This window comes from Beauveria bassiana (genome assembly GCF_000280675.1).
Source record: "Beauveria bassiana ARSEF 2860 unplaced genomic scaffold BBA_S00036, whole genome shotgun sequence".
NCBI lineage: Eukaryota > Fungi > Ascomycota > Sordariomycetes > Hypocreales > Cordycipitaceae > Beauveria > Beauveria bassiana.
In genome coordinates, this window is record NW_007930871.1 from 25670 (window position 1) to 51510 (window position 25841).

The 25841-nt window shown below is 53.8% G+C and overlaps 8 protein-coding genes across 8 annotated transcripts; 3 read left to right on the plus strand and 5 right to left on the minus strand.

Moving 5' to 3' along the window:
• Positions 1 to 106: 106 nt before the first annotated feature.
• On the minus strand, positions 107 to 2110 carry BBA_08536 (efflux pump antibiotic resistance protein; the record flags this gene model as incomplete). Its single annotated transcript, XM_008603633.1, has 5 exons — positions 107 to 911; positions 982 to 1122; positions 1187 to 1543; positions 1639 to 1742; positions 1814 to 2110. 5 exons carry the CDS (start codon positions 2108 to 2110, stop codon positions 107 to 109), a joined length of 1704 nt encoding a protein of 567 aa, XP_008601855.1.
• Positions 2111 to 3211: 1101 nt separating this feature from the next.
• On the plus strand, positions 3212 to 5005 carry BBA_08537 (kelch domain-containing protein; the record flags this gene model as incomplete). The annotated part of the gene is made up of 1 exon (XM_008603634.1): positions 3212 to 5005. One exon carries the CDS (start codon positions 3212 to 3214, stop codon positions 5003 to 5005), a length of 1794 nt encoding a protein of 597 aa, XP_008601856.1.
• Positions 5006 to 5478: 473 nt separating this feature from the next.
• BBA_08538 (NADH-ubiquinone oxidoreductase 24 kDa subunit) lies at positions 5479 to 8378 on the minus strand (the record flags this gene model as incomplete). Its single annotated transcript, XM_008603635.1, has 5 exons — positions 5479 to 5832; positions 5947 to 6237; positions 6481 to 6666; positions 7295 to 8102; positions 8158 to 8378. 5 exons carry the CDS (start codon positions 8376 to 8378, stop codon positions 5479 to 5481), a joined length of 1860 nt encoding a protein of 619 aa, XP_008601857.1.
• A 581-nt stretch (positions 8379 to 8959) lies between these two features.
• Positions 8960 to 9712, plus strand: BBA_08539 (putative SAM-dependent methyltransferase; the record flags this gene model as incomplete). Its single annotated transcript, XM_008603636.1, has 1 exon — positions 8960 to 9712. One exon carries the CDS (start codon positions 8960 to 8962, stop codon positions 9710 to 9712), a length of 753 nt encoding a protein of 250 aa, XP_008601858.1.
• Positions 9713 to 11062: 1350 nt separating this feature from the next.
• BBA_08540 (major facilitator superfamily transporter) lies at positions 11063 to 12811 on the plus strand (the record flags this gene model as incomplete). Its single annotated transcript, XM_008603637.1, has 1 exon — positions 11063 to 12811. The coding sequence occupies one exon, from the start codon at positions 11063 to 11065 to the stop codon at positions 12809 to 12811; it is 1749 nt and encodes a 582-aa protein (XP_008601859.1).
• Positions 12812 to 14328: 1517 nt separating this feature from the next.
• On the minus strand, positions 14329 to 14844 carry BBA_08541 (short-chain dehydrogenase; the record flags this gene model as incomplete). The annotated part of the gene is made up of 1 exon (XM_008603638.1): positions 14329 to 14844. One exon carries the CDS (start codon positions 14842 to 14844, stop codon positions 14329 to 14331), a length of 516 nt encoding a protein of 171 aa, XP_008601860.1.
• Positions 14845 to 15761: 917 nt separating this feature from the next.
• BBA_08542 (FAD dependent oxidoreductase) lies at positions 15762 to 17265 on the minus strand (the record flags this gene model as incomplete). Its single annotated transcript, XM_008603639.1, has 2 exons — positions 15762 to 16946; positions 17014 to 17265. 2 exons carry the CDS (start codon positions 17263 to 17265, stop codon positions 15762 to 15764), a joined length of 1437 nt encoding a protein of 478 aa, XP_008601861.1.
• Positions 17266 to 18322: 1057 nt separating this feature from the next.
• On the minus strand, positions 18323 to 21535 carry BBA_08543 (mitosis inhibitor protein kinase SWE1; the record flags this gene model as incomplete). The annotated part of the gene is made up of 1 exon (XM_008603640.1): positions 18323 to 21535. The coding sequence occupies one exon, from the start codon at positions 21533 to 21535 to the stop codon at positions 18323 to 18325; it is 3213 nt and encodes a 1070-aa protein (XP_008601862.1).
• Between the last annotated feature and the right edge of the window lie 4306 nt (positions 21536 to 25841).

Consider the following 25841-nt stretch of genomic DNA (forward strand, 5'->3'; position numbering starts at 1 on the left):
AAATTAATAATATAAAAAGCTAGTTTATTATTAATAAAGTATATATTTATAAATCTCTTATAATTAAATTTACAAGTATTTTGTGCGTCACCGCCTCCTCATTTGCTCACAAAGACGGATCCTCGCCGTCTTCATCGCCCCAACCCTGGCGGTCTACCTTGGGGACCCTGACAAACGCAAAGTCCAGAAGCAGGCCGACGGCTGCCAAGGCCGCGCTAAAGTACAGTGCAGCCTTGAAGCCGGACATGATGGATTCCATGGTGGCGGCGGCGCCTAGCAGCGGCGATTTCGACTTTTTAGCCACCTCCACCTCAATCGTACCGGCGAACCCTAGCCCCAAGCTGATGCCGTACAGGTTGAGCGTGCCGACGAGGCTGCTCGCGATGCCCTGGTGCTTGCGCGTGACGCTGTTGCTGGCAATGACTTGCGCAGCCAGGTACACAAAGTCGGGGCAGCAGCCGCACAGCAGCATGGCCGGGAAGACCTGCGCCCAGTACGTCTGCTGCATCGGCATGGTGGCAAGGAGAAGGCTGGCGCCGATGACGGCGACGACACCAACCGCCATGACCAGCTTGGCTTCGACCCGGGGGAGGAGATAGGCGGCAAGGCCGACGGCGGCGGTGGAACCGAGCCCAAATGGAATCAGGTTCACGGCAATCTGAAGAACAGAGAGCTGTCGCAGGGTCTGCTGCCAGGAAATCGAGTACCACAGGGCAATGCCAAATGACATGTAGCTAAAGAGGACGACAAAGATCATGGCGAGAAACGTTGGCGCACGGAAGATGTGGAGTGGCATGATGGGCGCCGAGGCAACACGGTGTTCCCAAAATAGGAAGCCGACAAAGACAACAACCGACACAGTCAGGATGGCAATTTCAGAGGGCATCGACCATCCGATAGCAGGCGCTTGACTGCTGAGAATTAGCGACTAGGAGAACGTAGACGAGCCCGAGGGTCGTCGTGCTGGAGCCAACAACTTACCTCCAGGCAATGTTGAAGAGTAGTAAACCCGACAGACCTAGACAGGCTCCAAACGTGTCGAGCTTGCCTTTCGGGTCAACCGGGCGCTCTTCTGGTAGAATGACAGCCAGAAAGATACAGCTAGCGACGGAGATGACACCCCTGTTTCGCGCGTCAGCATATTGTCCTCTTCTGCAACCTCTCTCCTGTGATCCAGAGAACCTACAATGCGCCAAAGAGAACAGTCCAACTCCACATTCCCTCCCATTCCGCACAGAGACCAGCAAACAAAGCTCCCACAAGACCACCCAGAGGCGGCGCCGCGGCAAAGATGCCGTACAGCAAAGTCCTTGTCGGCCCGGGCGGCACCATCAGCCCCAGCGCCGTGATGGCATTAGGCATGTAGATGCCGCCACCGATTCCGCTCAGAGCTCGAACGGCAACAAACGACGCAAAGCTGCGGCAGAATCCATTCACGATGGAAAAGATGCCAAACATGCCCAGGCCGATGAGGGAAAGGCGATGATGTCCGTAGATGGCGCCTAACCGACCAGAGACTAAAACAAATGTACTTTGTGTAATACTATAAAGAGAAGCAGGTGACGGGTTAGTAAAAAGTAATTAAATGAAATAGTCTCTGTTTTATTCCGCGGTAGATTAAGGAAAAGGGGAACTAACGAATACGAGGCTGCCATCCAGTTAGCCTTGCCAGGTCCAGTCTCTCGGCCGAGGGCGTGTGTAAGTGTGATGCCACCGCTAAGGGTGATGAAATTGGAGATGAACTGAAAGAATTTTAATACATCGTCAGCCATTTTACGGTATGAAAGAATACTTTTCAAGGCAATGCACTCACCTGAACTAGGTTTGCAGTAATGAACAGGGTGATGATGATGACCCTCGTGCCATCACTTACACCTGTCGTCAAGACGGGCTCAATCACGTCAAAGACGGCAGAAGGCCCGGCTGGACGCGCTTCAGATGCATCGAGCAAAACAGCCGGCTCGCTGGGCGCCACGGGCGAGTTGACGCCTTTGTGTCCTACCCGGTCCGTCCACTTAGGACGGAGGCTGTCGGCATCACGGGAGCGGGGGTGGCTAGGCGATGTAGTGTAGCCTTCGCCTGGCGGTTGAACCACAGTCTGAGAAGCCATATTCTGTAGGGGCGAAGCCGTGTTTCGAAACGACAGATTGGCATATATCGGGGTCCCTTCTCAAATCTTTCACGCTGGTTAGAAGGAAAATGCTGCTGTGGCACTGTTGGTCCAAGGTGAAGAAGCACAAGGCTCTGTCTGCCAAGTTTTTAGCGGTATAACTACCAGATTTTACCAAGTCCCCACACGTGTTTGCCGTCCGGAACGGAAGAATGACACGCCCGTAGGATCGATCGTCATTGCCTACATTTCCGTGCAGGATGGCATATCCGGACATCAATCATTAGCCTGTCGCCGATATTGATGCGGTTGAAGGCAGTGGCCGTTATTGCAGAGGCTGTGTGAGTGCTGCTAAGAATAGCTCACTTTTACAGCGGAGTCCGCTCAGCTCTGACTGATGCTGCGGGCCTGCGGCAGGACCCTCTCCAGCGAGCCCCCTTCATTGGGTATGCGGCAACGGCATCGCGGGGACAGATGCTAAAGATGAGACCGGAGAGCAAAACACTGTCAGCTTTGATGCGATTGGCTCATTTTTCATCAACTTGATACGCACAGGGCATCTCGCGATTTCTCATTCGAAACAGACGCTGGGTCAGCCAACTTGTGGGCTGGCTAGATCAGCGCAGCCTTCCCCGCCCCACTCTGGCTCCGGGGCAGAGGCAGGCTGTGCTCGAAGCAACAATAGACGAATAGACGAGCCTCTTCCAAGGCCACCGACACTTGTGCATACGCAATTTATTTGCGTGCATCGTCGTCTGACAAGCTCTCTGCATTTTTAACCTTGTACATCACCACTACATGAAACCAGTGTCTGTGCGAAACCCCTCCCCAGCTTTGCATCTCCCCGCGCGGCCTTGCTTTTCCTTCTTTCCTACCTAGGTAGTTACTTGCTTGTTAGGTACCCAGCTTCAGCTGTTTGCCATCACTGGCGAGCTACCTACCTAGTACGTCATCGTCTAACAAACGGCAATTCGGCCAACCCCTTTCGCAGCCAAAATATCGTGATTCGGAGCTGCCTTTTTATTCTCTTCCATCTCGTCTACTCACTCACACCACCGACGCTGCTACAAACTCCCTTTATCAGCAAGAAACCCGCCCGCCATGGAGCAGGTCAAGCTTCTCCGGCGCCGCACCACGGACCTGCTCGCCAACGCGCAGCAGAACATTGCCACCACCCAGAAGGGATTCTTCGCCAGCGCCCAGGAGAACCTAGCACACGCCCAGAAAAACCTACCGGCCCTGTCGATGCCGCATTTTGGCCTGCGCGGGCAGTCCTCCCCCGCGGACCACGGGCCCAAGGGTACCTGGGAACTCATCGACAATATCCCCGCCCTGCGGCGCTCCGCGCACCCGCTCGACATTATCGCCGGCAGTGCCTACATATTCGGAGGCGAGCTCAACGGCCAGATTGCCGATAATGACATGCACGTTGTGCGCCTGCCAGTCAGCGGCGCCAGCACTGACTACTACCGCATCGCCGCCGCCGCCGCCAAGCCCGACGAGGCAGACGCTGACGAGCACGGCAAGACCGCATCAGAAGCCTCCTCGGACGGCGCAGGCTCCGAGGCTGGTAGCAGCAGTCCCAGGTTCAGGGGCAAGGGCAAAGAGCGCGCCATTGACATTGTCCGGCCCGATCTAGGCGACGTCCCCGCAGCACGGGCCGGCCACGCCACGGCCGTCATTGGCTCGCGTATCTTGCTCTTTGGCGGCCGCGGCGTCGATGGAAAGCCTGTTGAAGAGGCCGGACGCGTTTGGGTCTTTGACACACGCACCTGCACCTGGAGTCATCTCGACCCCGCGCCGGCCGTCATGGGCGGCGCTATCACCATTCATCCCAACGCGCGCAGCGACCACTGCGCCGCGGCGACCGACAAGCCCCAAGATTTTGGCTCCTCCCGCACCACCACTTCTTCTCCTCCCACAGCTCCTCATCCTCCACCGTCGACCCCCACGACACTGCGCAGCCGCGCGCAGGGCTGGCGCGACTGGGCCGTCGGCGACACCTCCAAGACAGGCATCCCGCAGGACCCCGTGGTCGGGCAAGTCGCCGAGAGCGCCGTCGACGAGGAGTCGCGTGGCTACGGAACACTCTTTATCCACGCGGGCCGCCTCAACAACGGCAGCGGCAGCAACGACATTTGGGCCTTTGACGTGCGCTCCCGTATGTGGACGGAGCTGCCATCCGCACCGGGCCCCGCGCGCGCCGACACCGCAATCTGCATCAGCAAGAGCCGGCTCTTCCGCTTCGGTGGCGCAGACGCCAGCAACGGTGAGAAACTCGGCGGGCAGCTCGACTACCTGCACCTCGAGGTCGATATCATGGACGGCAAGACAGAGGTCGGAGTGCGCGCCCGCGACGGCTGGCAGACGATTTTGCAGCGCCCGACCAGCACCTACAGCAGCACCGTGACGCCCTCGGAGCCGCTCCTCGCCTCGCCGCGCAGCACCAACAGCGCGCCGGAAATTCCTGTCGACGGTGGCGTGCATCCGTGGCCGTGTCCCCGCAGCGGCGCCGTTTTTGAGGCAATGACCATGGGCGGCGGCCGTGAGGTCCTTGTGCTGGCGTTTGGCGAGCGCGGCACTGACCAGCCGCCTCTCGACGATGTGTGGCTGTTCCAGGCGCCCCCGCAGGGCATGTCGGCGGCGAGCGTGACAGCGGCTGTGCTGCAGGCCGTGGGGCGCAAGACGGGCGAGGGCCGATGGGCCCGCGTGGCGACGCGGCCGTACGACGACGACGATGACGAGGCAGGAAAGGGATGGGCGGCACTGCCGCAGGGACGGGCACTACTGGCGAGCGCGCCAATGACGAACCTCGAGGACAGCGGCGTCTTGGTCTGGGGTGGAGTAGGCGAGGACGGCGAGACGTTTGGCGATGGTTGGGTTCTGAGGCTGTAGAGACGGCTTCAGGCGGCAGACGTGGGTGCGTGATTATGTGCTTTTGCGTAAAGCGAAAATTTGTGAACAATGCGATATTGACATCCTGGAGATGAGCATACCAGTTAGTTAGTTGTGTACATGAAACTATATATCTCAACCCAATATTATGTATAGATTTTGATAAGATTTCAGAATCGATCCTGTGGCTTCAGTTGGTCATTGTTTTTATTTATATGTACAAGTCGATGCTATTCCCTCTAACAATCCCACTCAATAATATGCACCATCTGCCGTCTATGCCCTTCTTGACCAACAGAGGGGTAGACGAAGAAAAATGGCAAACCAAAACAAGTGAAAACAAACAAGATATAAAAAGTTGAGGCTACAAGATTTCTTTTGCTGTAGATGCAAACCGTGTGCGCAACAAGCAGCTCGGCCAAGTCTGCCTTTATGCTCCGGTTCGCCCAATTTCATATTTGTCCTTCGTAAATTTACAAATCGGCCCGTGTCGTCTCGACACCCCAGGGCTCCGACGTCAGGTTCGTTTGGCCGGCGCTGTTCTCGCAGGTTTGGCGGCCGCTAAGGGGACCGGCCGCGGGAAGCTTGCCGGTGGCGGCGCCGGCCTTGAGGTCCTTGAGCAGCTTGACGACCGTCTCGGGAGTCAGGTCTTCGTAGTAGTCGTCGTTGATCTGGATCATGGGGGCGTTGACGCAGGCGCCCAGGCACTCGACCTCGATAAAAGTAAAGAGTCCGTCGGCGCTCGTCTCGCCCTGCTTGATGCCGAGGTGCTCCTTGATGGCCTTGACGATGACGTCGGAGCCGCAGCCGCCGAGCTGGCAGGGAGTCTTCGGGGAAGAAAGTTAGTCGAGTGGTCGACTAGAGCATGGGCATGTGCTCTTGAGCGCGCGTGCGAGGGCTGCCGGATCTCAGATGTGGGTTGAAGTGTGTGGAAAACGTACCGTGGTGCAGGCCTGGATGAAGAACTTGCCGACAGGAGTGCGGTTATACATGGTGTAGAAAGAAGCGACCTCGTAAACACGCATGGGGGGCATCTCGAGCAGACGAGCGACCTCGTTCATGACGCTAATGCTGGTGAACCCGTGCTGGCGCTGGCCAATGTCGAGAATCGGCATGACGGCGGCCTTTTTGTACTGGGGAGGATAGCGCTTCAGGATCTCGGCAATGACCTTTTCGTTTTCGGCGCTGAACTTGAACGGGATGTCGGGGTTGTTGTCGGGCGTGTTGCGATGCTGGGGAACAAGTCAATCGTCAGCGGTTCTGCTCAGTCTGCGTTGCAACCCTCGCGTCTTCCCGGACTCAACAAGAAGCTACAGGCCAAAAAAGAGCCCGTTCGCCAACTGCAGCGACTTCATTTCTGGCTGGCTGATTAGGCTGGCCGATGCCTCTCGGCGATTCGACCCGCCTACACATCTGTACAGAATGCTCCCGGCGGACGTCTTCAACAAATGGCTTCATTGACGATCAATCCTTACCACATTGAGTGTATCGCTTGGTCGGGTCGCTGAGACGGAAAAGGCGCGGCTTGTCGTCTGGGGACGGGCGGCCATACGCGCAGAGGCGCGGACGCACGACCGGAAGAGGGGGGCGAGCTTGCTGGCCATTGTGAAGTTCGAATCGATGTCCTCCGAGGTGTTCCGCCGAGCGAAGCGGAAGATGGGCTGTCAATGGTGGTAAGGTAGCGTTGACCGTGGATGCGAGGGTGAGAGTCAATTGGAGCTTTGGCAAATGTCCTTGACTTCCCGACACCAATTGAAAGCTGCTTGCAAAATACGTTGCTGTGATTGGTTGAGTGTGGTAGTGGGCGGATAAATGTCGGCGAGTGATGGAGGTACGTATCTTTTACTGGCAACCGTCAAACTGTGAACGATGAGATGAGAGAATGAATCAAAAGTGAATTGAGAAAATAGCTGTCAACTTCTGCTTTCAACTTTAGGCATCATAGATCACTGCGCCAATATGAAGAGGCGAGTTGAAATCTGCCTAGAAAACCGCAGCGGCCTCTTTTGGCACTTTGTCTCGTATGCGATTGGCTCTACGTCCCCCACAACCCAAGTTTTCATACAGCGCTGCTCCGAGGGAAAAAATCTGAACTGTGCAATCAATTTACTATGTTCTCGCGACAGTGTGCCAAAAGAGGTGTCGTGCGGCTTATTAAAGCGCCTGCGCGGTCCTCCTCAAAGAGACGTATACCCACCGGAAACTGACCCTTGCGTCCCGACATTGACTTAAAAATATATTTGCAGCTCTGATTTTCCACTGCACAAGTAACTCTTCCTCTTCAGCCACCGTAATGCTGTCAGCTCTATTCTGAGCCCGAATTGCGTCCATCAAAAAGCCCGCCATGATAGCGAGGCCAAAATTGATCATTTCCTGTGCATATTGAGTGCTTTCTTCTAAGCTCTTGCCACGTCTATCTAGGTTGCTCGACATTGGATGCTCAATATCTTCTTCAAAAAGGTGCATAGTCGACCATACCGATTTAACCTCGGGGGAGTCAAGTACGGCTCGGACTTGCTGCAAATCACGAGTGAAGATGGGAGGGGAGAATAAGTCTGCTGTTGCCAAGGTGATGAGACCATCTGCCACCATCTCATCGAGTGCTAGAACAAGGCACTCGAGGACAGGCGTCTCCCAATACCCACAGACACTCGAGCTCCCTAGAAAACTCAGGATGAGGGATCCGCCAGGAACAAATTCGTTGCCACGAACTTGGAGGAACTGGTGCAGATCCCTGTCGGACTGATCCCTACAGATATTTTGCCGAAAACTCATGCGCGAGACGCGGTCGACAATAGGCTCTCCATCTGAAACATGTGCTTGCGGAAACTGACTTAGCCACTGAAGACAACTAAACGAGAATCCAAAATGAACTTGTCCATCTGAGATGATTTGCTGGTAGAAGCTTCTAGCTATCATTTGAGGGAAAACGCGAGCGGATGGATAATTCTTTGCCCATTCTTGTATGGCCGGATGCATTGTCCTTGCCAAGGAAGAGAAGTCATTTGTTGGAGTGTCGTTTAGTAAGTATTGGATGTCGATCGGACGGGCAGGATCCTTGGCAAATAGCTCTAAGAAGTGGGACAACGGCAAGATGCTGCCAATGATCGTCAGCCTTGAAACATTCTTCAGCATTATGCCGGGTCGCTCACGAATTGATTCCTTCAGATGCCCCATAGTCGACCACTGTACGTAACTTCTCATCGAATACACCTTCGCGACAAGCATCGGGAAAGAGAGAGAGGGCCTTGACCATCGCTGTCTCCTGAATCTTGGCATTCTGGTTGTAGCAGCCACTCCCGCGCATCGCTACCGGGATGACGCGAAAGGGTGGTTGCGCAATGGGCTGCGCAACGGCCTGGTTCCCTCCCATTTTGGTTGCTAAATCTGTTAGATGAGGGAAACAGTCCGGCAAAAATTGATGCGAAGCACAGCTGAAACGTGGTTCAGAGGGAAATAGTTCTGCTGACATTTCTATGCCCAGGCACAAAAGTCAGCGCCATTCTTGCTACTATGACTACTTAGGTAACGCTTGTTTAATTCAAAAGTTCTTGAGAAATTACCGTGTTACAGATAGGTGTTATATCACGACTTCTAACTTGATTTGTGCTAAAATGACAGATCTAAGGTACGAAAGTGACAAGGTCATTTATATAGGGTCAATTAACATAATGGTCGTTTTGTTTGCAGGTTCCGCGTCCACTGCGGCGTTGCTCCGTAGCTGACTACATACGTCTTGGCATACAGAATAATTGACTATATAGAATAATTGACCATATATTGTTTTTGGCAATTGATTTGCATTTCCACAAATAGCGGGCAGGACGATAATGCGAATAATTGGCGCAGATGTTCTATATATAATCTAAGCAGTCCACTTGCGAGGGGGGAAATATTACTTGAACAGCTTCAATTTATCTTTTGTCTTTTTTCATATACGCACGTCTACAAATCATGGCCACCAGCTATACGCCGCCTGCAAAGAATACAAAAGGTGACGGGACGGGCATCTACTCAAAGCTATATGTTCAGTACATATATGACTGGTTAGTTTTGTGGCTATCGAATAGTTATGCGTGGAAGTGTCCCACAACGTCAATCCTACTGCCGCTGTTCAAGTCCACCATGGGTGCCAGACATCTCGACATCGGGGTTGGGTCCGGTTACTACCCTGCCAAGGCACTGGCTGCTGGAGTAGACTGCAAAGAGATAACCATCGTCGATCTAAATACGAATTCTCTGGCCGCGACGGAAAAACGGATCATCAATTCATCGAACGCTGTTCGCATCACAACCGTTGTCGCAGACGCTACCGAGCATCTGCCCCTGCCGAATTCCGCGAGATTCGACTCAATAAGCATGTTCTATTTGCTACATTGCGTCCCTGGACCTCAAGAGCGGAAGGTCAAAGCGTTCGACGTTGTCAGAGATCTTCTCGCGCCGGGTGGGGTGCTTGTAGGATTAACGATCTTGGGCCGGGAGCAGCCGATGAATTGGGTCGCGGCTAAGCTTATGTCAATATACAACAATTCCGGCACATTCGATAATTGGAATGACCGCCGACATGTATTTGAGGAGGCTTTACGGAAGAATTTTGAGGAAGTTAGCATCCGACTGGTAGGACGGGTCATGCTCTTCACGGCGAGGAAACCGAGATCGCTAGAAAGTGACGCTGGGACTCGTGTTCAGCCAGAGGTTCTAAGCTAAAAAATATGAAAACGGGAAGAATGCAATTTCAAGTAGATCGTTTGTTGTCTCATTTTCTTAGTCTAGGTTTACAAAGTTAATTAATTATCGATGGCCATGGCTTGCATATCAGCACGCCAATTTATCAACTGTGCCCTGAGATAGCAATGTTCTATCTAGGCCTCCACCGCGATTATACCTCTTCCTACTATATTCGATTCGAGTTGTAAAAAATTGGCGCTTTCATACTAAAAATATGTGCAGAGCTGCTTCCGCTAATTACAAGTAAATTCCGTACTTGACCCATATGTGGTCATCGTAGGCTACACCACGCCGCTCTACTCCATTCATTGAGCAGCGAGCTTCCACAGCTGCACGGGTCGGGATCTGCGTAGACATGGCGGCAACTTTTGGATATGATGCGGGGTTGCAAGAAGGAAACATGTGTAGGTATGGTTAGGCGCGAGACAAACGATTACGATGGTCGAGATGATTGGTATTTACGCAATTTCGCTATATGCGGAAAGCTGGCAGCGGATGGTACACAATACATTTGCAAGGTAGGTATGGACGTATAAGGCCTAATTCACATCAATGAAGGTGTGGATCCGCATTTTTACTACGACAGTAGGTGCCCAAGTAAGTAAGTTGGGTCGGTGACGACCAGCACACACGGGCTGTTGCACTTCGTGCTTTTTTTTTTCGTGCTTCGTATTATTGTCCTGGTATCTCGGTTTCTCAATTGTGTCACAAATTGGATGCTTTTTTTTTTCTTAGACACCTTATGTGACCTAGATGTCATAATCATCGCCTAGATACGAATAACAGCTATTCGTTAGGCATCAAGCTTCACGGCTTCGCGCGTCGGGGTCCATGGTCGCATCAGTGGGACTATTTAACTCTAAAACGTATTCTAAAAGAGTAATGAGCTAATTAGACACTAAAAAGGGTAAACAGACCGTTTTGAAAAAAGGAACATCTATCCGTACTCCATACCTGGCGGAGCCTTGATCGAGATCAAGGGCGGAATTCGCGCCATTAGCCCCCCATACCCACACAGCCTTACCCGAAAGTCCGCAACTGTCTTGGCACCTGAGGCGCATTCCAGTCTGGCAAAATCCGCACAAGCAATGGGGTCCAAAGTACCTGGTAGGCAAGGAGATCAGACGAACGGCACGGATCAGATGACGAGGAGACAAGGGCTAGGCTGATGCGAGGTGGACGGCTGCAGCGCGGACCCCGCAGGATTGTCCGATATGCCCTTTCCATCGTCTTGCGTTGAGGCGTCTAATTACTATTTAAGGCATTCTGGCCTACTTCGGTGGCAACAAATATTCTGACAAAGAATAGCTGCTCTCCCATGCGGCAAATATGGCTTACGGCAACGACAAGGCTGCTACACCTCGTCTAGATCAGACAAACCCGACGGTCAACGCCTTACCCGATCAAAGCAGCCTCACTAGCCCACACGGCCATGATGGTGACACTGCACTCGATGCCAGCACACCGAGCGAGGAGGATGCCATTCGATACCCTTCTAGATTCAAGCTCTTCGCTCTAATGGTTGGCCTTCAGCTCGCTGTGCTCTGTGTCTCTCTCGACAACACAATCATTGCCACTGCCATCCCCAAGATTACGGATCAGTTTCAAGCCCTCAGTGATGTTGGGTGGTACGGCTCCGCCTACCTGCTCACTTTCTGTGCTCTTACTCTGCTCTTTGGTCGACTATACAAGATGTTCAGCGTCAAGTGGGTGTTTCTGAGCTGCCTGGCCCTCTTCGAAATCGGCTCCCTCATCTGCGCCGTCGCCCCAAGCTCCGTTGCCTTGATTATCGGACGCGCCATTGCAGGTCTCGGTGGCTCGGGCATCTTCTCGGGTGCCCTGGTCATCCTTGCCTATACCACACCTCTTGCTAAGCGACCCATCTACACGGGCCTCTTTGGTGCCATGTATGGAATTGCGAGTATCATTGGTCCATTGGTGGGTGGTGCCTTCGCCGATCACGTCACCTGGCGTTGGTGCTTCTACATCAATCTGCCCTTCGGGGCCGTTACAGCTACTTCGCTCATTCTCTTTCTGCATTTGCCCAAGCGTCAGAAAAACCATGCAGCCGGTACCTCGTTCTGGCAAACCATCAACAGCTTTGACCCTTTTGGGACCATTTTCTTCCTGGCCAGCGTCATCTGCATCCTTCTCGCCTTGTTCTGGGGTGGCAGCAAATACTCGTGGGGTAGCGGCCGCATTGTTGCCTTGCTCGTAGTGTTTGCCATTCTGCTAGTGGCCTTTACGGTTATCCAGTACTTCGTGGGCGAGAATGCGACGATACCCGGCCGCCTCATCAAACAGCGCAGCTTGGCAAGCGCTGCCGCTTTTGCCATGTTTGTCGGGGCCTCTTTCTTTGTCAACATATACTACATACCAATCTGGTTTCAAGTTGTTCGCGACACGTCGGCCACAACTGCAGGCGTCAATACCTTGCCCCTCCTCATCTCCTTCACCGTCAGTGCCATGGGAGCCGGATCCGTCGTCACCAAACTCGGATATCCTACACCTTTCATGTATGCTCTTTCTGTCATTGGGTCCATTGGAGCTGGACTCTTGACTTTGTATACAGTCGATATCTCGACGGGCAAATGGATTGGCTATCAGATCTTGTTTGGCTTCGGGATCGGCATTGGCATGCAGCAGCCCATTCTCCTTGCGCAGGCTGTTGTCCCCCTCAGCGATGTCCCAATAGGCACTGCCATCATCATTTTCTCCCAAATGTTTGGCGGCAGTCTGTTTATCAGTGTCGCACAGAACGTGTTTATTACAAAGCTTGTGGAAGGTCTGGCAGGCATTTCCAACCTTGGCGTTGATCCCAAGAGCATAGCAGGAGCAGGAGCAACAACCGACCCGTCGCTTTTCGGCATCACTGACCCCGCTGTTTTGTCCCAGATGAAAGTTGTATATAACAATGCGCTCGTGTGGACGTTCAAAATTGCCCTTATCACTACCTGCTTGAGCGCCCTTGCAGTCCTGGGGATGGAATGGAAGAGTGTCAAGGCCGAAGAGAAGCCCACAAACAATGACGAAGTTAACACGGATTCTACTGAGAGTCACGTGGAGAAGAAAGGTTGACCTGCACCTTTACGGAATCTTCGATGAGAAGTGTTCCTGTGCCCAGCTCAAGACGCGCATGGCCGAGTTGCGCTTAGCTTTCAAGGAGAGTTGCATTCTAGCAATGCCATCTCAGACGTCAAGTATTTAGATATCTAATTCTTAATTCGACAAAGTAGAGAATTTTGTACTAAATCTCAGTGTAGAGAAGTGCTACGGCAAGTAGTCCATCCACTTAAGAAGACCAGCTGCAGGTCCCGGTCCAGAGTGATGAGATGCAACCAGGCAGCAGGAATGAGAGAGAGAAGGAGAGAGTTGATTGATCGAGGTATCGATGACTAGGATACTGAGTGGTACATGTCCCTCTTCTTGTTGTGGTTACGGACGATGATTCTTCCGAACAGGCTTGTGTCGTGTGTAACAGACTAACAGTGTAACCATGTGTCACACCAAGCAAGGGGCAGGAGAGAAAAGCAACATAAAAGGCCACTCATCACGAAACACAGGAAGCACCGGAATCGCCACATCAAACCTCGAAAAGAAAAAAGTCTAAGCCTTGCTAAAATTCAAATGATGAATTTTTTCCTCAAGGCTTGACTTGCAAGCAGCCCAAGCCCACGCAGATTGCCAAGTGGCCATGAAATCTCCAGCACAGTAACGTCAACAGCAAAGCTCTGCTTCCACCAGCGACGCAAGCTCAATCGCAATCAGCGAGTCCATTCCTACCGCTGCTAGGCTAATCGAAATGTCCACAACGCGGTCTTGAGCAAGCGGCCACCATCCCGCAGCAGCGTGCGCAACGTGTCCATGCGACCCCGTGAACAAATCTTACGCAATTGCTGATTGATCTTGAAGATGCCGCGCGACAAGCGTTGGAGCACAGCATCATCAGTAATCATGGCAAGCCTCTTCTCTAGCTCGCTCTGGCGTTCGCGCCTTGTCAAAGGTGGAGAAGAGGTATGCTTGATCTTGAAAAGAGGCCATATGCCCTTGCTCTCTGCCTTTTGCTTCTCTCTCACCAACCATTCGCGGTATACTTGGTAATGTGGTTGGCTTGCTTCAAGATGTTTGATTCGTTCTGCAGAGTCTAGCATGCACAGCAAAACAATCTCTTCAATCATGACGCGAACATCTCTATTGACACGCGGGGCCTCGATCAGAGTCGCATGGCTCACAAAATCAATGTCCGGAAAGTATTCGAGTCGCGCTGCTTTGTGTACATTGGCGTCGGCGTCGTCATCAGACTCGGTACTTATAAGCCCCCTTGGCCCGTCTTTCTATCAACCCAGTGACAAGACTTCTGATTTCTTCTCCGTCTAGTTATTACCAAATCAACAAAGCTGAGGGGAATAAAGAACACGAGAGGTAAAGTGGCTCGTGGCTCAAGTGCTGCATATTCCTCGTGCTTTGCAAAATTCTCCAGAACGTGGATATCAAGGCTAAATGAAGCTGAAGCATGCGTTTCTCCATGGTACTCTTGGATCTCCAACACAAATCATTTCCATAAAACTCTCCAGCCTGGTAGGTTTTATATATAATTACCAAGGCACAACACCGTACTCTGCGCACACCCGTCCAGCATCAGCGTCTCTTTCCCCTCTTATAATGGAAGCCACGCGCTCTCCGCCCACTTCTGGCTCGGCCGCTCCTCTTGCTCTCAGCTGCTCCGGCGTATCAAACAAATTCGTCGCCACCTGGCCCGGATCCGCCCCGTGAACCAAAAACTTGCCGCCGCCGCCTTCTTGCTGCAGCCGCACCCAATACTGGTTCATAATCATGTTTCGCGCTGCCGTAGCTGCCCTGTACTCGGTTGCGCGCGACGCGTAGTACTTGCTCTCTGGGTTGGAAGCGTGGGTTAGGGACCCCAAGCTACTCGACAGGAAAACAAGTCGCGGCTTGGGCGCCTGGCGCAAAAGGGGCAAAAAGGCTTCGGTGACGCTAATGTAGCCAATGACATTGGTCTGGAAAATACGCCGGGCAGCGTCTCGTGCTTCGCCACGGACAACGATGCCGGCATTGTTGACTAACACATCAAGACGGCCGTGGGAGGCCATGATGGAGGCGGCTGCAGCATCAACGCTCGCATCGTCGGTGACGTCGAGTTGTATAAGGGAAACGGCCCCTTTTAATTCTGCAAGATTGGCCAATAGTGCCAGAGCGGCCTCACCTCTCTCCTGATCACGGCTGCCGATGATGACATGATACGAGGCACTAGAGAGCAAAAGACTTTTTGCAACCTCGAATCCAATCCCCCCGTTCCCGCCTTATATCTCTGTTAGACACAAAGCACACGAGATGCAAGAACGCAGTAGTCGGGGTACTTGCCTGTAATCAGCGTGACAAGCTGTTCCATTGAGAAAGCACCAGGTGAGTGGATATGGGGAAGGTAGCATACTCTTTCTCAAAGGCTCGAGACTTTGTTCGTTTAGTTTGAAACGTCCTCGTCTATCTCTTTCTCCTTCAACCTTGGCTCATCTCGCGTCTTCTCCAACTTGGGGGCCAGTTCTCAGCCGATACCCTTGACGGAATGTACCTTGTACAATTCCCTAGACGATGATTTCACAGGGAAACTTTTGATTGACATGAGCCATTTATCAAGGGTCGACAACGCCATTGCGCGCCGAAACCCCTCCTCGGCGGGGTTTCGCAGTGCAAGCATGCAAGGCGGACTTGGCGCATGCAGCATGTGAGAGTCCTCAGTCCGGTCCATGTCCTACTCTCGCATCGTTTCGCTTTTTAGCTCTTTTTCGACATTGTTCTTGGCAATACCACGCATCTTTGGTATACTGTTGAGCATCAATCTACTTCGTGTCAAGTTTGATGGGTTATCAGCAACCAGTCATGTGTTGTGATATCATCTGCGACAAACTGAAAATAAATGCGCAGCTATACCTACAAGGAAATACCGTTCTACTTCCTTTGACGCTACAGCGCCGTAAACAACGACCACCATTCACACAACATCGTACACTTACTGCTCTGCCTGCTGCTCAATCCAAAATGCATTCATCCCAATCTCCTCCTCCAACGTCTGCGGCAGCACCGCCCTCTCCGCCTCCTTGACCCTCTTCTCTGAAATCGCAAACTCATGCGGCAGTCTCACATCCCCCGTCCCTTTCCCCAGCATCATGCGCGCCGCCGCCACACCACTCCTCGCCGCCACCGGCATCCCGTGCCCCGTGTATCCCGCGCTCACATACAATCCCCCCTCCTCCCCGCCCAGCACCTCCGGCACCTGCCCGATCCACGGATGGCCGTCCCGCGAGTAGCCCATGATGCCCGTCCACTCATACGTCGCCCGCAGCTCCTCCACCTCTTCCTTCCCGGGCCGTAGCTCAATAGCCCCATGCAGGCCTCTGCGCAGCCGCGCGCTAATCTCGTCGTCGATGATGTCGTCGCGCGAGGTGTGGCTGCGCAGCTCGGCGTCGCCGGTACGCTCCCCGCCGAGTATCAGCACGCCGTTTTCGTCGTCGTCGTCGTCGTCGCGCTGCACGAGGTAGTCGTCGGCACCGTCGGCTGTGCTCCAAATATACGTGCGCCGCAGCGGCGTGTGCCCGCCGGGCGGTGGCCGCAGCGCCGAGATTTGCCCGCGCGTAGGCCGGATGAGGCCCGTCATACGGGGCAGAAGGTGCGACGTGTAGCCGTTGGTCGCGAGCAGGACCTGCTTGGCGACGACCTGGCCGCGCGGCGTGTGCAGCACCCACGAGCCCCCGTACCGTTGGAGGCTCGTCACCGGCGTCGTCGTCTGCAGGTTAAACTTTACCCGCCGCGGCCGCGCCGACTCATCATCATTCCTCCCCAGCAACGTCTCCAGTACCCACGCCACGAGCTTATAAGGCCACAGCTTGGCCGCGTGGGGGTGCAGCACCGCGGCGCGGGCGCCGGGCACGCGCAGCTCCGCCAGCTCCCGTTGATCCTCGACGTAGCGCACCTTGTCCGCGAGGGACGGGTGATACCTGCGCAGGAGTCGCACATTTTCCCTGGCGGCCTCGGCCTCGTCTTCGGTGGCGAGGCGGCACACGGCGCCCGTCGACTCCCAGTCGCACGGCACCTGGTGGGCGCTGACCAGGTCCCGTAGGAAAAAGTAATTGTCGAGCTCAAACTGCGCCACGTTTGGCTTGGTGATGAAGATCATCGGGTGGCAATGGCCGCCATTCTACAGCATCCAATCCCGTTGGTCAGTAATGCAAAGCGTGCGTAACGTCTTGTGGTGCTCAACGTACTCGGCCAGTGGCGCCCCAGCACGCCTCGCGTGCCTCGAGCATGAGCACATCACGTCCTCCATCCACGAGCTCCCTCGCAGCAAACGCGCCTGTGATGCCGCTGCCTACCACAACGACGTCGGCCTGTTCGGGGAGCTTGTCGGTGGTGCGGTGGCCCAGCAGCGCGAGCGACGGGTCCCGGTGCCAGTAGGAATGGGTGCTTTCAGGCGTCGGCAGCTCGGCCTGGCCCTCTTGCCGTTTAATCTGCGTCATCTTGATGTATTAATAAAATTAATAAATATGGCGAGCGTCGACGTATGCTACCTCTGCTTTCCCTTGCCGGATGGTCACTCTGATGTGGAAAGCAGCAGCCTGGTAAATAATGGTCGAGGCCGCGAATCACTTGGGCGGGGTGTCCCGTCCCATCAGATCGGCGCAGCGCCACACTGTGACCTCGATGCCCTTCAGGGCACTGCTACGCAACCTGATGACGAGTTCCTCGCAATATTTATTAATCCAAGAGTTCGGTACAAACTCCACTTCCTCAGCTGTGATTTTCTAGTTGATGCTTTCCTCAGCGCATCGTCCAAGGTGGCCGATGGATGCCTGGCCCCTCGAGCCGCAGCGTGTCGACATTCACGAAGCAACTAGTTCTTCAATTAAGCCATAATGTGTTCATACCATTTCTTCGTTAAGACTCATACGTGACAAATGAACGTCCGCTAACGTGTTCGCGACTCCCCTTGCTGACATCCATATCCCCCAGGTGCTATCGATGTCCTCCCATCTACTATGATACGTATATATTTACATGATCCTTGAACGCCGAAATTCATTCCTGAGTAGTAACCGTAACTCGGTTCTGTGGCAATACAAGCCAGATTCTGTGTAGCCTTTCCCTTTTTTGCTTCCATAGCATGATATCTTTCCCCATGTATATATAATCCCAAGCTAGCTCTTGCACCTTGTATCCGTCGACCATATATCTAGTATCTCAAGTATAATTCGTAACGAGTGTCGCCTGTTAGGTCCGCCATTATCTCTGTAGCGAGGCTGCTGACGCCCGCTGGCCGTATGTGTTGTAATGACAAAAACTCCGAATAAATCATGTCGTAGTGTAACTCCGCGATCGTGGCTGCCCTAATTCCATCGGCGGCGGCTTGCAGCATTTTCGCCGCGTCACAAGGTCGATGCCACGTTTCCAACGACTCGGCGATATCTCTCTGTACGTTTCTCCGTACTGCTTCCAATCCAATCGAAGCTAGAGGTGTATCCTTTCATATGTATCCAGCGTTGCTCCTTTGCTAGATTGGATGCTCGTCTAAATAGTTTAGACATCCGTCATTTCGGTATCGCTGTCGACAGCAATGGCTACTGGGGGCATATCTTCGAGACCCCAGCTTCCTTCATAGACGGTGGCGGGCGCATTGCGATGCTCAGCGACCCACTGCAGCCCCTCGAGATCCAAGACTTGGTCGATGCGGGGTCTGTCGCTAGGCTCTTGAGCCGTCATCCAGCGGACAATAGAGTCGAGAGAGCTGGGATGAAATGCGTCGACCATGAAGGGGGGCTGCTGGCCAAAATCTGCGTTCTTAAAAGCATCGGGAACGTTGCCTCTGCTGTCTTTGTTGGCCAGCACTTCGCTGCTGTGCACAGCTTCAAGCGGAACGCCGCTGGCATCTCGTTTTACTTCGTTGGAGGGCATCCAAGTGAGGCTGGGAACTTCAGAAAGATCTCCAGATCGAAGAGCTATCCAAGTAGGACCGTTGTCCGGAAGCACGACGTTGGCTGCAACCTCCAGAGTGATGAGCCCGAGGGAAAAGACATCGGCCGGCTGACCAACCTGGCCCTTGAGCATTTCAGGAGCCATGTACTCCCTGTCGCCTTCAGTGTCCACGCTAGATGTGGCAGAGCAGGCTTGTGCAAGACCAAAGTCACTAATTTTCAGAGCCCCTTCAAAGTTGATGAGGATGTTGGCAGGCTTCATATCCAAGTGCATGAAGCCAGCATCGTGAATTTCTTTCAAACCCAGTGAAAGATCTTGCAGAATTTTGAAAATGCGAAAGTCGTCCAAGCGTCCACCACGGCCCACGTTGCCCAGGAACTTTTCCAAAGTGCCTTCTTCGCAGTACTCAGTCTGGATGTAAAGGTGCAGGTTGTGCTCCCAGTCGTCAATGTAGTGAACAACATGTTCAGCATGGGACAGAGCTTGAAGTATGCGAGCTTCACGGAGCTTGATCTCACGATCCTTGGGGCCGTGATAAGGATGTCTGCTCTTCTTTACCGCATACACTTGGCTCATCGTCGGGCTTTGGCCAATCTTTCGAACTGGAGTCATGCATAGAGACTCGGAGAATAGAGTCTGGTTCGACTTGGTGACGCGATAAACGGTAGAGAATTCGCCTTTGCCCACCTGTTCAACCTTGTCAAACTTTGAATACAGGCTTGCATCAATGTCAAGATCGCTAGTGCGGTCATTGACAGGAGTGACAAAGATGCTGGTAGACGAGCGGAAGTCTCTGCCAGCGGTAGGTGTGACTGGAGGTGGCATGGAGCTTTCAGTAGCCTCGTTGAACTGCGAGAGGGAGAGGCGACTTGTGTCAAGCGGCAGCATGCCCTCATGTGGGGTCTGAGGAGTACGCTGTCTCTCAATAGGAGACGCCGTTAAGGACCTCGGAGGCATATGCTTCACAGCAGAGAGTGGAGGTAGCGCAAAGGTTCGGTTTGCGCTTGGACTCTCCAAGGACTGCTCGCTCAGGTTGCTCAGGCTGGGAGTCAAGCTGTTCTTGGTGGGTGTTGGAGGAACATCGGCGTCCAAGCTGGTTGTCAGATCGGTGTTTTCGCCAAAAAGGGTGCGATCCTCGCCATCAAGGCTGAGGACGCTTCCTCGACGAGCGCCAAGCCCGGAAGGACCGCGCTGGAAAATGGTCATGCCCTTGGCGACATTGCCAAATGTGTCGGGGGCACGGATAGGTGCAGCCGAAAATGGAGTTGACGGCATGCCAGCAAAGGAGCCTCGGCTGTTACCCCTCTTCCTCAGGCCGCTGCCTGCTTGGGGGGGAAAGGTGGCAAACGGATTGCTGTGCTTTTTACAAGGCGTGTCAGGCGGGGCGAACTTCTTGTCCGCCTCCTCCTCGGGGTTGCGGTTCACCTTGGAAATTAAGCCTGTCGAGTTGAATGCGCCAACCCAGAGATTCGAATGGTTGGGCGTCGCAACAACTTTTGTGTGGTCATGCGTAGGACGCGCGGTAGGACGAGTGGCGTTTAGAGGGAGTGAGCGCGAGAACGGATGCGGCCGAGGTCGTTCAAAGGTTGGCTTGACCGGTGCGTAGAGGGCAGGCTCTTGCTCAGTCAAGCTGTTGCCGGAAGAGGAAGTGGTAAGAGTCTTGGAAAGAGGGTGAGGTTGGTGCGATTTGCTTTCCATGGGGTGGATGGAAGCATTTGGTAGAGGAGACACATTGGAAAATGGACTGTCTCTGGGCACCAGCGGGGGGACAAAGTGGTCGGTAGATAGTCGTGGCCTGCTTCTACCAGGAGTCGAGAGATCGGAAGATATTTGGGCAAGCTGGCGTTCACCAGTGCGTCTGCCTAGGGAACGCTGCTGCAGTGTTGACTTCCGGAGAGAAGAAGAGCGCTTAGGAACGGAAGCTGAGGGAGAGGGGGAGGCGAGAGCATCGCCGTGGAAAGCGACAGGCATGGCTGAGAGCTCGTATTCAGGATGAGAGTCCTCGTGAATGTCAAAACTCTGAGACGAGGTAGTGTTGCTGCCAAAAATGCTGAAGCTTTCGGGGCTGCCAAACGTGGCGATGCCGTGCATGCTGCGGCGCTTGGCCACGGGGCTGCCTTGACTGGGATGGTCGAGATTCATGGTCGCATCACTGCGCTTCAGAGAGCCAGTGGTCGAGATCATGTGTTCTGGGGTCAGATCCAGAGCTTTCAGAAACGCGGTCTGGGAGGACCCAGAAACGTCGAGATGCAGACTATGGCGCGAAGGTTTCTTGTCTATAGTCTTGAGAATTGCGGCGCTTGCACGTGTGTTTTCCTGGCCGGGGGAAAATCGGGTTCGAGGGGATGCCGATGTTGCGGGACGCGCGTAGTTGATGGTATCTGAGGTGGTGTTGAGGCTGCGTTTGATCGGACTCTTGGGTGAGGCGCGGCGTGCCAGCTGGCGGGCGGGCGAAAGCGTTTTCGCAGCCTTTGCACTGCGCAGCGACAAGCGGACGCTAGGGCGAAGAGGGGTCAAGACGGGCGACTGCAAGGGCGTTGTAGATTGCACAGGTGCAGGAGCGGGAGGCGCAGACTGAGGATGCGCAGAAACAAGGCGATGTTGATGTTTGGGAGTGAGCACAAAGCGCCTAGAGGGAGTTCTGGGAGAAGCTGGCAGCGAGTGATCGGAGCTCTGTGAACTTGTGCGGGAGAGAAATTTGGAGGGAGATCGCGACAAAGAGCGACGGAGGGTGCGAACAGCAGAAGAAACATCGATCTGATGGGCGTGAGTGGGCGATGGCAGAGCCAAGGTGCCGCCCGAGTTAGAGAATGACATTGTGTTTGTGTTTGGAGGAATGCGCGCCGACAGCGTTGACAGCGGGGCGCACGCAAGCGAGGAATGTTGACGAAACGCCTGCTAGGCCCTAAAGACAAAAATGACAAGTAGAAGCTGGAGAAACCGATTTGACAAGACGGTCTCAAAACAATAAGGCAGGAATTCGAGGTTTGGGTATAGAGCTATGCGTCGATGAAATCTCGAAGCATCAAATGGGCTGTCGTGTGTCAATGGAGATGATGGCAGGGTGTCGTCTGCTCTATCAAGGCAGACTTAGAAACAAGTCCAAATACAGCAGGCTGGTCAGGTAGATACCATGATTTGGCGAATGTAGACGTAATGAAGACGTTGAGCTGGTTGCGAGAGCAGTGAACCCCGATAATGCGGCGCAATCGAGTCGTTGGGTCACGAGAGGCAGTTAGCACATGGCGGGTCACGAGACGGGCACTTGCAAATCGCTCCTGCTCGAGGAGAGTGCGAGCCAAAAGTTGTGATGTCTTGTGATAGTACGGCCTGTCACAATCACATCCGTCTCTTGCTCAGGTTGTCGATCCTGTGGTTGTACCCAGATACCTTCAGCGATGCGAAGGTCCACACTGCGGTCGAGTATCGCGCCTCAACCGTTGACCATACCTCCGGGGTAATGGCAGCGCAAGTGTCTGAGGGGAATCGTCGAAACAAGGGATCGACTTATTTCGATCCAAGGGCGAGATATGTGCGGAAAAAGGGTCCTTTGTCGAAGGGGGTAGAGAGGATGCGTGCGGATGGGCAGCTAATGTGAGGAATGTAAAAGGCAGGCGCAGGGTGTCCTCGGACGAGAGCAGCAGTAGCGTGGTGGTAGCGTGGGTAGCTAGCAGTAGTGGTGAGTGAGCATTGAGCAGTGGCGTGGTGAGCAGTGAGCAGGAGGGACGGATGGATGGGCACTGACAGGCAGCAGAAGAGGAGTTAGCGCAGCCGATATAAAGCCCACTTTGACAAGCCGAGTTCGAATACTGTTGGGTTTTGTCGCGGCCCGGGTCTTGGGTCTAGCTATTTTGACGGGGTGCGTGGAGAAGGCCGACGAGGGACAGGAGAAAGAGAGAGGGAGTCGCGACGAGGCGGGTGACGCATTTGTTTACAATGTTTCCTGACTTGGCTAGCGTGTCGCGCCCGAGACGCGTCGAGAAAGAGGCTGCTTTGATTTCTGGGCTGGTCCGACCCACTACCGGGGATGTCACAGGGGGGTTGTACAGGGGGTAAATTGGGGGCACCCGCGAGGTTACAGGGGGGGCGAGTCCACAGAGTCCACAGAGTCCACCAGGAGTCCACTGAAAAGGTGCTGCAGCGGTGCAGCCCACAGCGCCACAAGACCCCAGAGAAGCCCGCGAACTGCTGTAACTCTAGGGTTCAGTGGCAAGGGGTCGCTGTAAATGTGCTATAGATCTGCCTGAATGCGCTGAAGTGACCTGAAATATTCTGACAGTGCTGTAAATTCACCTTGGTGGGCTTATCGTCTGCCCGTCCAAGCACATCTTTACCACCACCAGTTCTCACAGGGATAAGAATGCCAAATTACTTTGGAGAACCATCAACATGCTAATTTCCACTGCCAATGTCCTTCATCTCTCCGTTTGCCATCTATGTATTTATCGACTCTGTTAATTACGAGGCTGGTTCGCCACACAGGGGACCTGCTGCGAGTACCAGTTCTCCGGGCCATCAGCATGCACTGTGCAGCTTCCCGTTTGTTGTTTTTGTTATTATCCGTGAAATCCGCGTTTCCTGTTTCCCCCGCCTCCTCGTCTGTTCCTGTGCCCCTATCCTTCTGCCTGTCCCTCCTGCAGACCTGCAGGCCTTTTTCTTGTCCCGTCTCCAGCCAGCCACCAGCCTCCGAGACTAACTAGTTATTGGAAACCAGCTCATCAAGCAAGCTCTCTGAGAAACCAAAGAAACTCTGCGACAAATTGCTCCATCTTCCATCGTGCGCACGCCGTGGCACGGTTCCACCACGTTTGCGCCAGGTCTCAGCATCTACGTACAAAAGTAAACAAGTTTGGCGCCAGGTACAAGCCCCATCCCGGCCCTCAACGGACCACCAGCTCGGAGCACATCTGGCACATCTGGCAGCGAATAATCGCACCGTCAGCAAGCCAGGAGTCCAGGACGCATCAGAAAATCCCTTGCTGCCACGCTGGACTGCATCGTGCATCAAGCTAGAGCTGCTTGCGCCGAGTTGCCAACGTGTGCCGTCCACACTGGCTGGTCGGCTGGACCCTCAAGACCCCCCCGCCAGTAAGCCCAACTTTTTTCGGGCCTCCATGATCCATCAGACGACCCTGACCTGATCGTCTGGCTGCCGCTCGCTCGCTCATGCCGCTCGTCAGCCATCTATTTCATCCCTGTTCTCTACGCCTTGAAACTTGTCTTTTTTTTCTTGTTTTGCTGCTTTTCTCACCAAGAAAAGAAATCTTGGGCAAGTCTCGGCTCAGTCGTCAGCTACTGTTGCTCTGTGCTTTTCGCCACCTCCTTGGACTTGGAATTATTCTGCCTTCCTATCATTTTCATCCACATCATCGCACGCATCATGTCTCCAAGACACTCGCCGCTGGTGGGTCGTTGACGGGATAGGGCAGCCGAGCAGTCAAACCCTCTGGCGCTGGTCGTCATTGCGCTCCCTCCGATGCCCAACGTTTGCCACATCAGGCATTCATGGCAGGATTCTCGTGCTCTTCCTATTATCTCTTGCCTCTTGCCGCCTTGTCTGACTGTCACGCATAGCCCTCTGTTGGACAGGCGGTTACATCGGTTACATTGTCGTTATACTCGTTGTACAAGACGCGACCTCTGCCGCTGTCCAGATCGGGACAAAATAAACAAGACCACTCTTACGTAGCATTATCAGTCAGGTATTATCAATGCTGCCCCTATTCCCCGGCCTCTCCACACTACGGGGCTTGGTCAGTATTCGGCATCAAGTGCAGCTCAGGCCAGACCATCGCCGTCGTGGACGGTGGGAAGACTGCTCCGTTCAACTTTCGCTCCGCCATTGCACTTTTTAACCCCTATTCAACCTATTCAATATTGATTAAATGACTAGGTCCCAACCCCAGTCAACGTCTCGTTCACCCCGTCTGCGCTAGCTGCGGCCGGGCAGGGCAGCCTAGGCCCGACCCGCAGCACACGGAGTTGAACCCGGTCTTTCCGCCAGCCTATTGTATTGTATTGTTTCCATCTTGGACTGGCCTCTTGCTCCTGAGAGGAGCGCGCCGTCCTTGTAACACAGTTGGTGTCAACTGCTTCCCGTCGGGGCGTCCCGAGTTCATGCGACACTCGCTGCTATCTGCTAGGTGTATTGCTACTCGTCATGTTGCCAACAACGCAGAGGCCCAGCAACCTGGTCCTTTTCAATGCCTGCCCCTAAAATATTTTCACCTGTTCATGCAAACTGGTGGGCAGCTGCTGAATCGCGGCCAGGGAATGCCGAAGCTCAGACGAGTCGGTCTCTGTTGTGGCCAGAGGGCTGTCACTGCAGCCTTGAAGCAGCTGGCCACCAAGGTCCAACGCTCTTCTGGCGACCCCTTGACCCCTTTTCTTTTTACTCGCTTTATTTATGCGCGTGACAAGGTGACACTCTGCGAACCGACCCCTTCTTCTTCTTCTTCTTCTTCTTTCTTGTGTTCCTTTGACCGTTGTGGTTGTGCGCGTCTGTGTTGCTGACCGCTTTGTGCGCACAAGGACGGTGCCGACCCAGCCCTCTTCAGTGTAGCGCCGGTGACACTCTGCTAAACACAAGGCGGTAAAGACTCAAGATTCGCGATTTTCCCGGGCGTCTGTGTTGCTCACCGCATCTAACATGCGACTTTGTGCGACTGCCGTTTTCGAGAACTCACAAGGCTTGGGGGGGAGAAAGGCCTGTACGAAAAAGTAGGGCAGACCTGCAAGGGGAACAGCCGAAAGTGCAAGGGCATGGGGTGCTGGCCGCCCATTGACCGCCTCACGCACAGTGCATGAACGACAGACTAGACGGGGTGGCTGAATGGCACATCATCTTTCTGTTTTTCTGGTGGCGGGGAATCCTGACCATAGATTTATAAAAAAAAAAAATTCACCCTGGTCGTGCGATAACAAGGGCAACGCGTCGTGATGCTGGATCTGTGGTGGGTGGAGGTGGATTTGCTTGCCCTACCTAATAGGCGAAACGGCAGCATGATATCTGTGAAATGTGTCGTCATTGTCAAATTTAGACCATTACCCTATATTCGAGGTTGTATTTGGATATTTGCGAAACACTCGGCTAATTGTTTATCATGCGCACTGCGCATTGGCT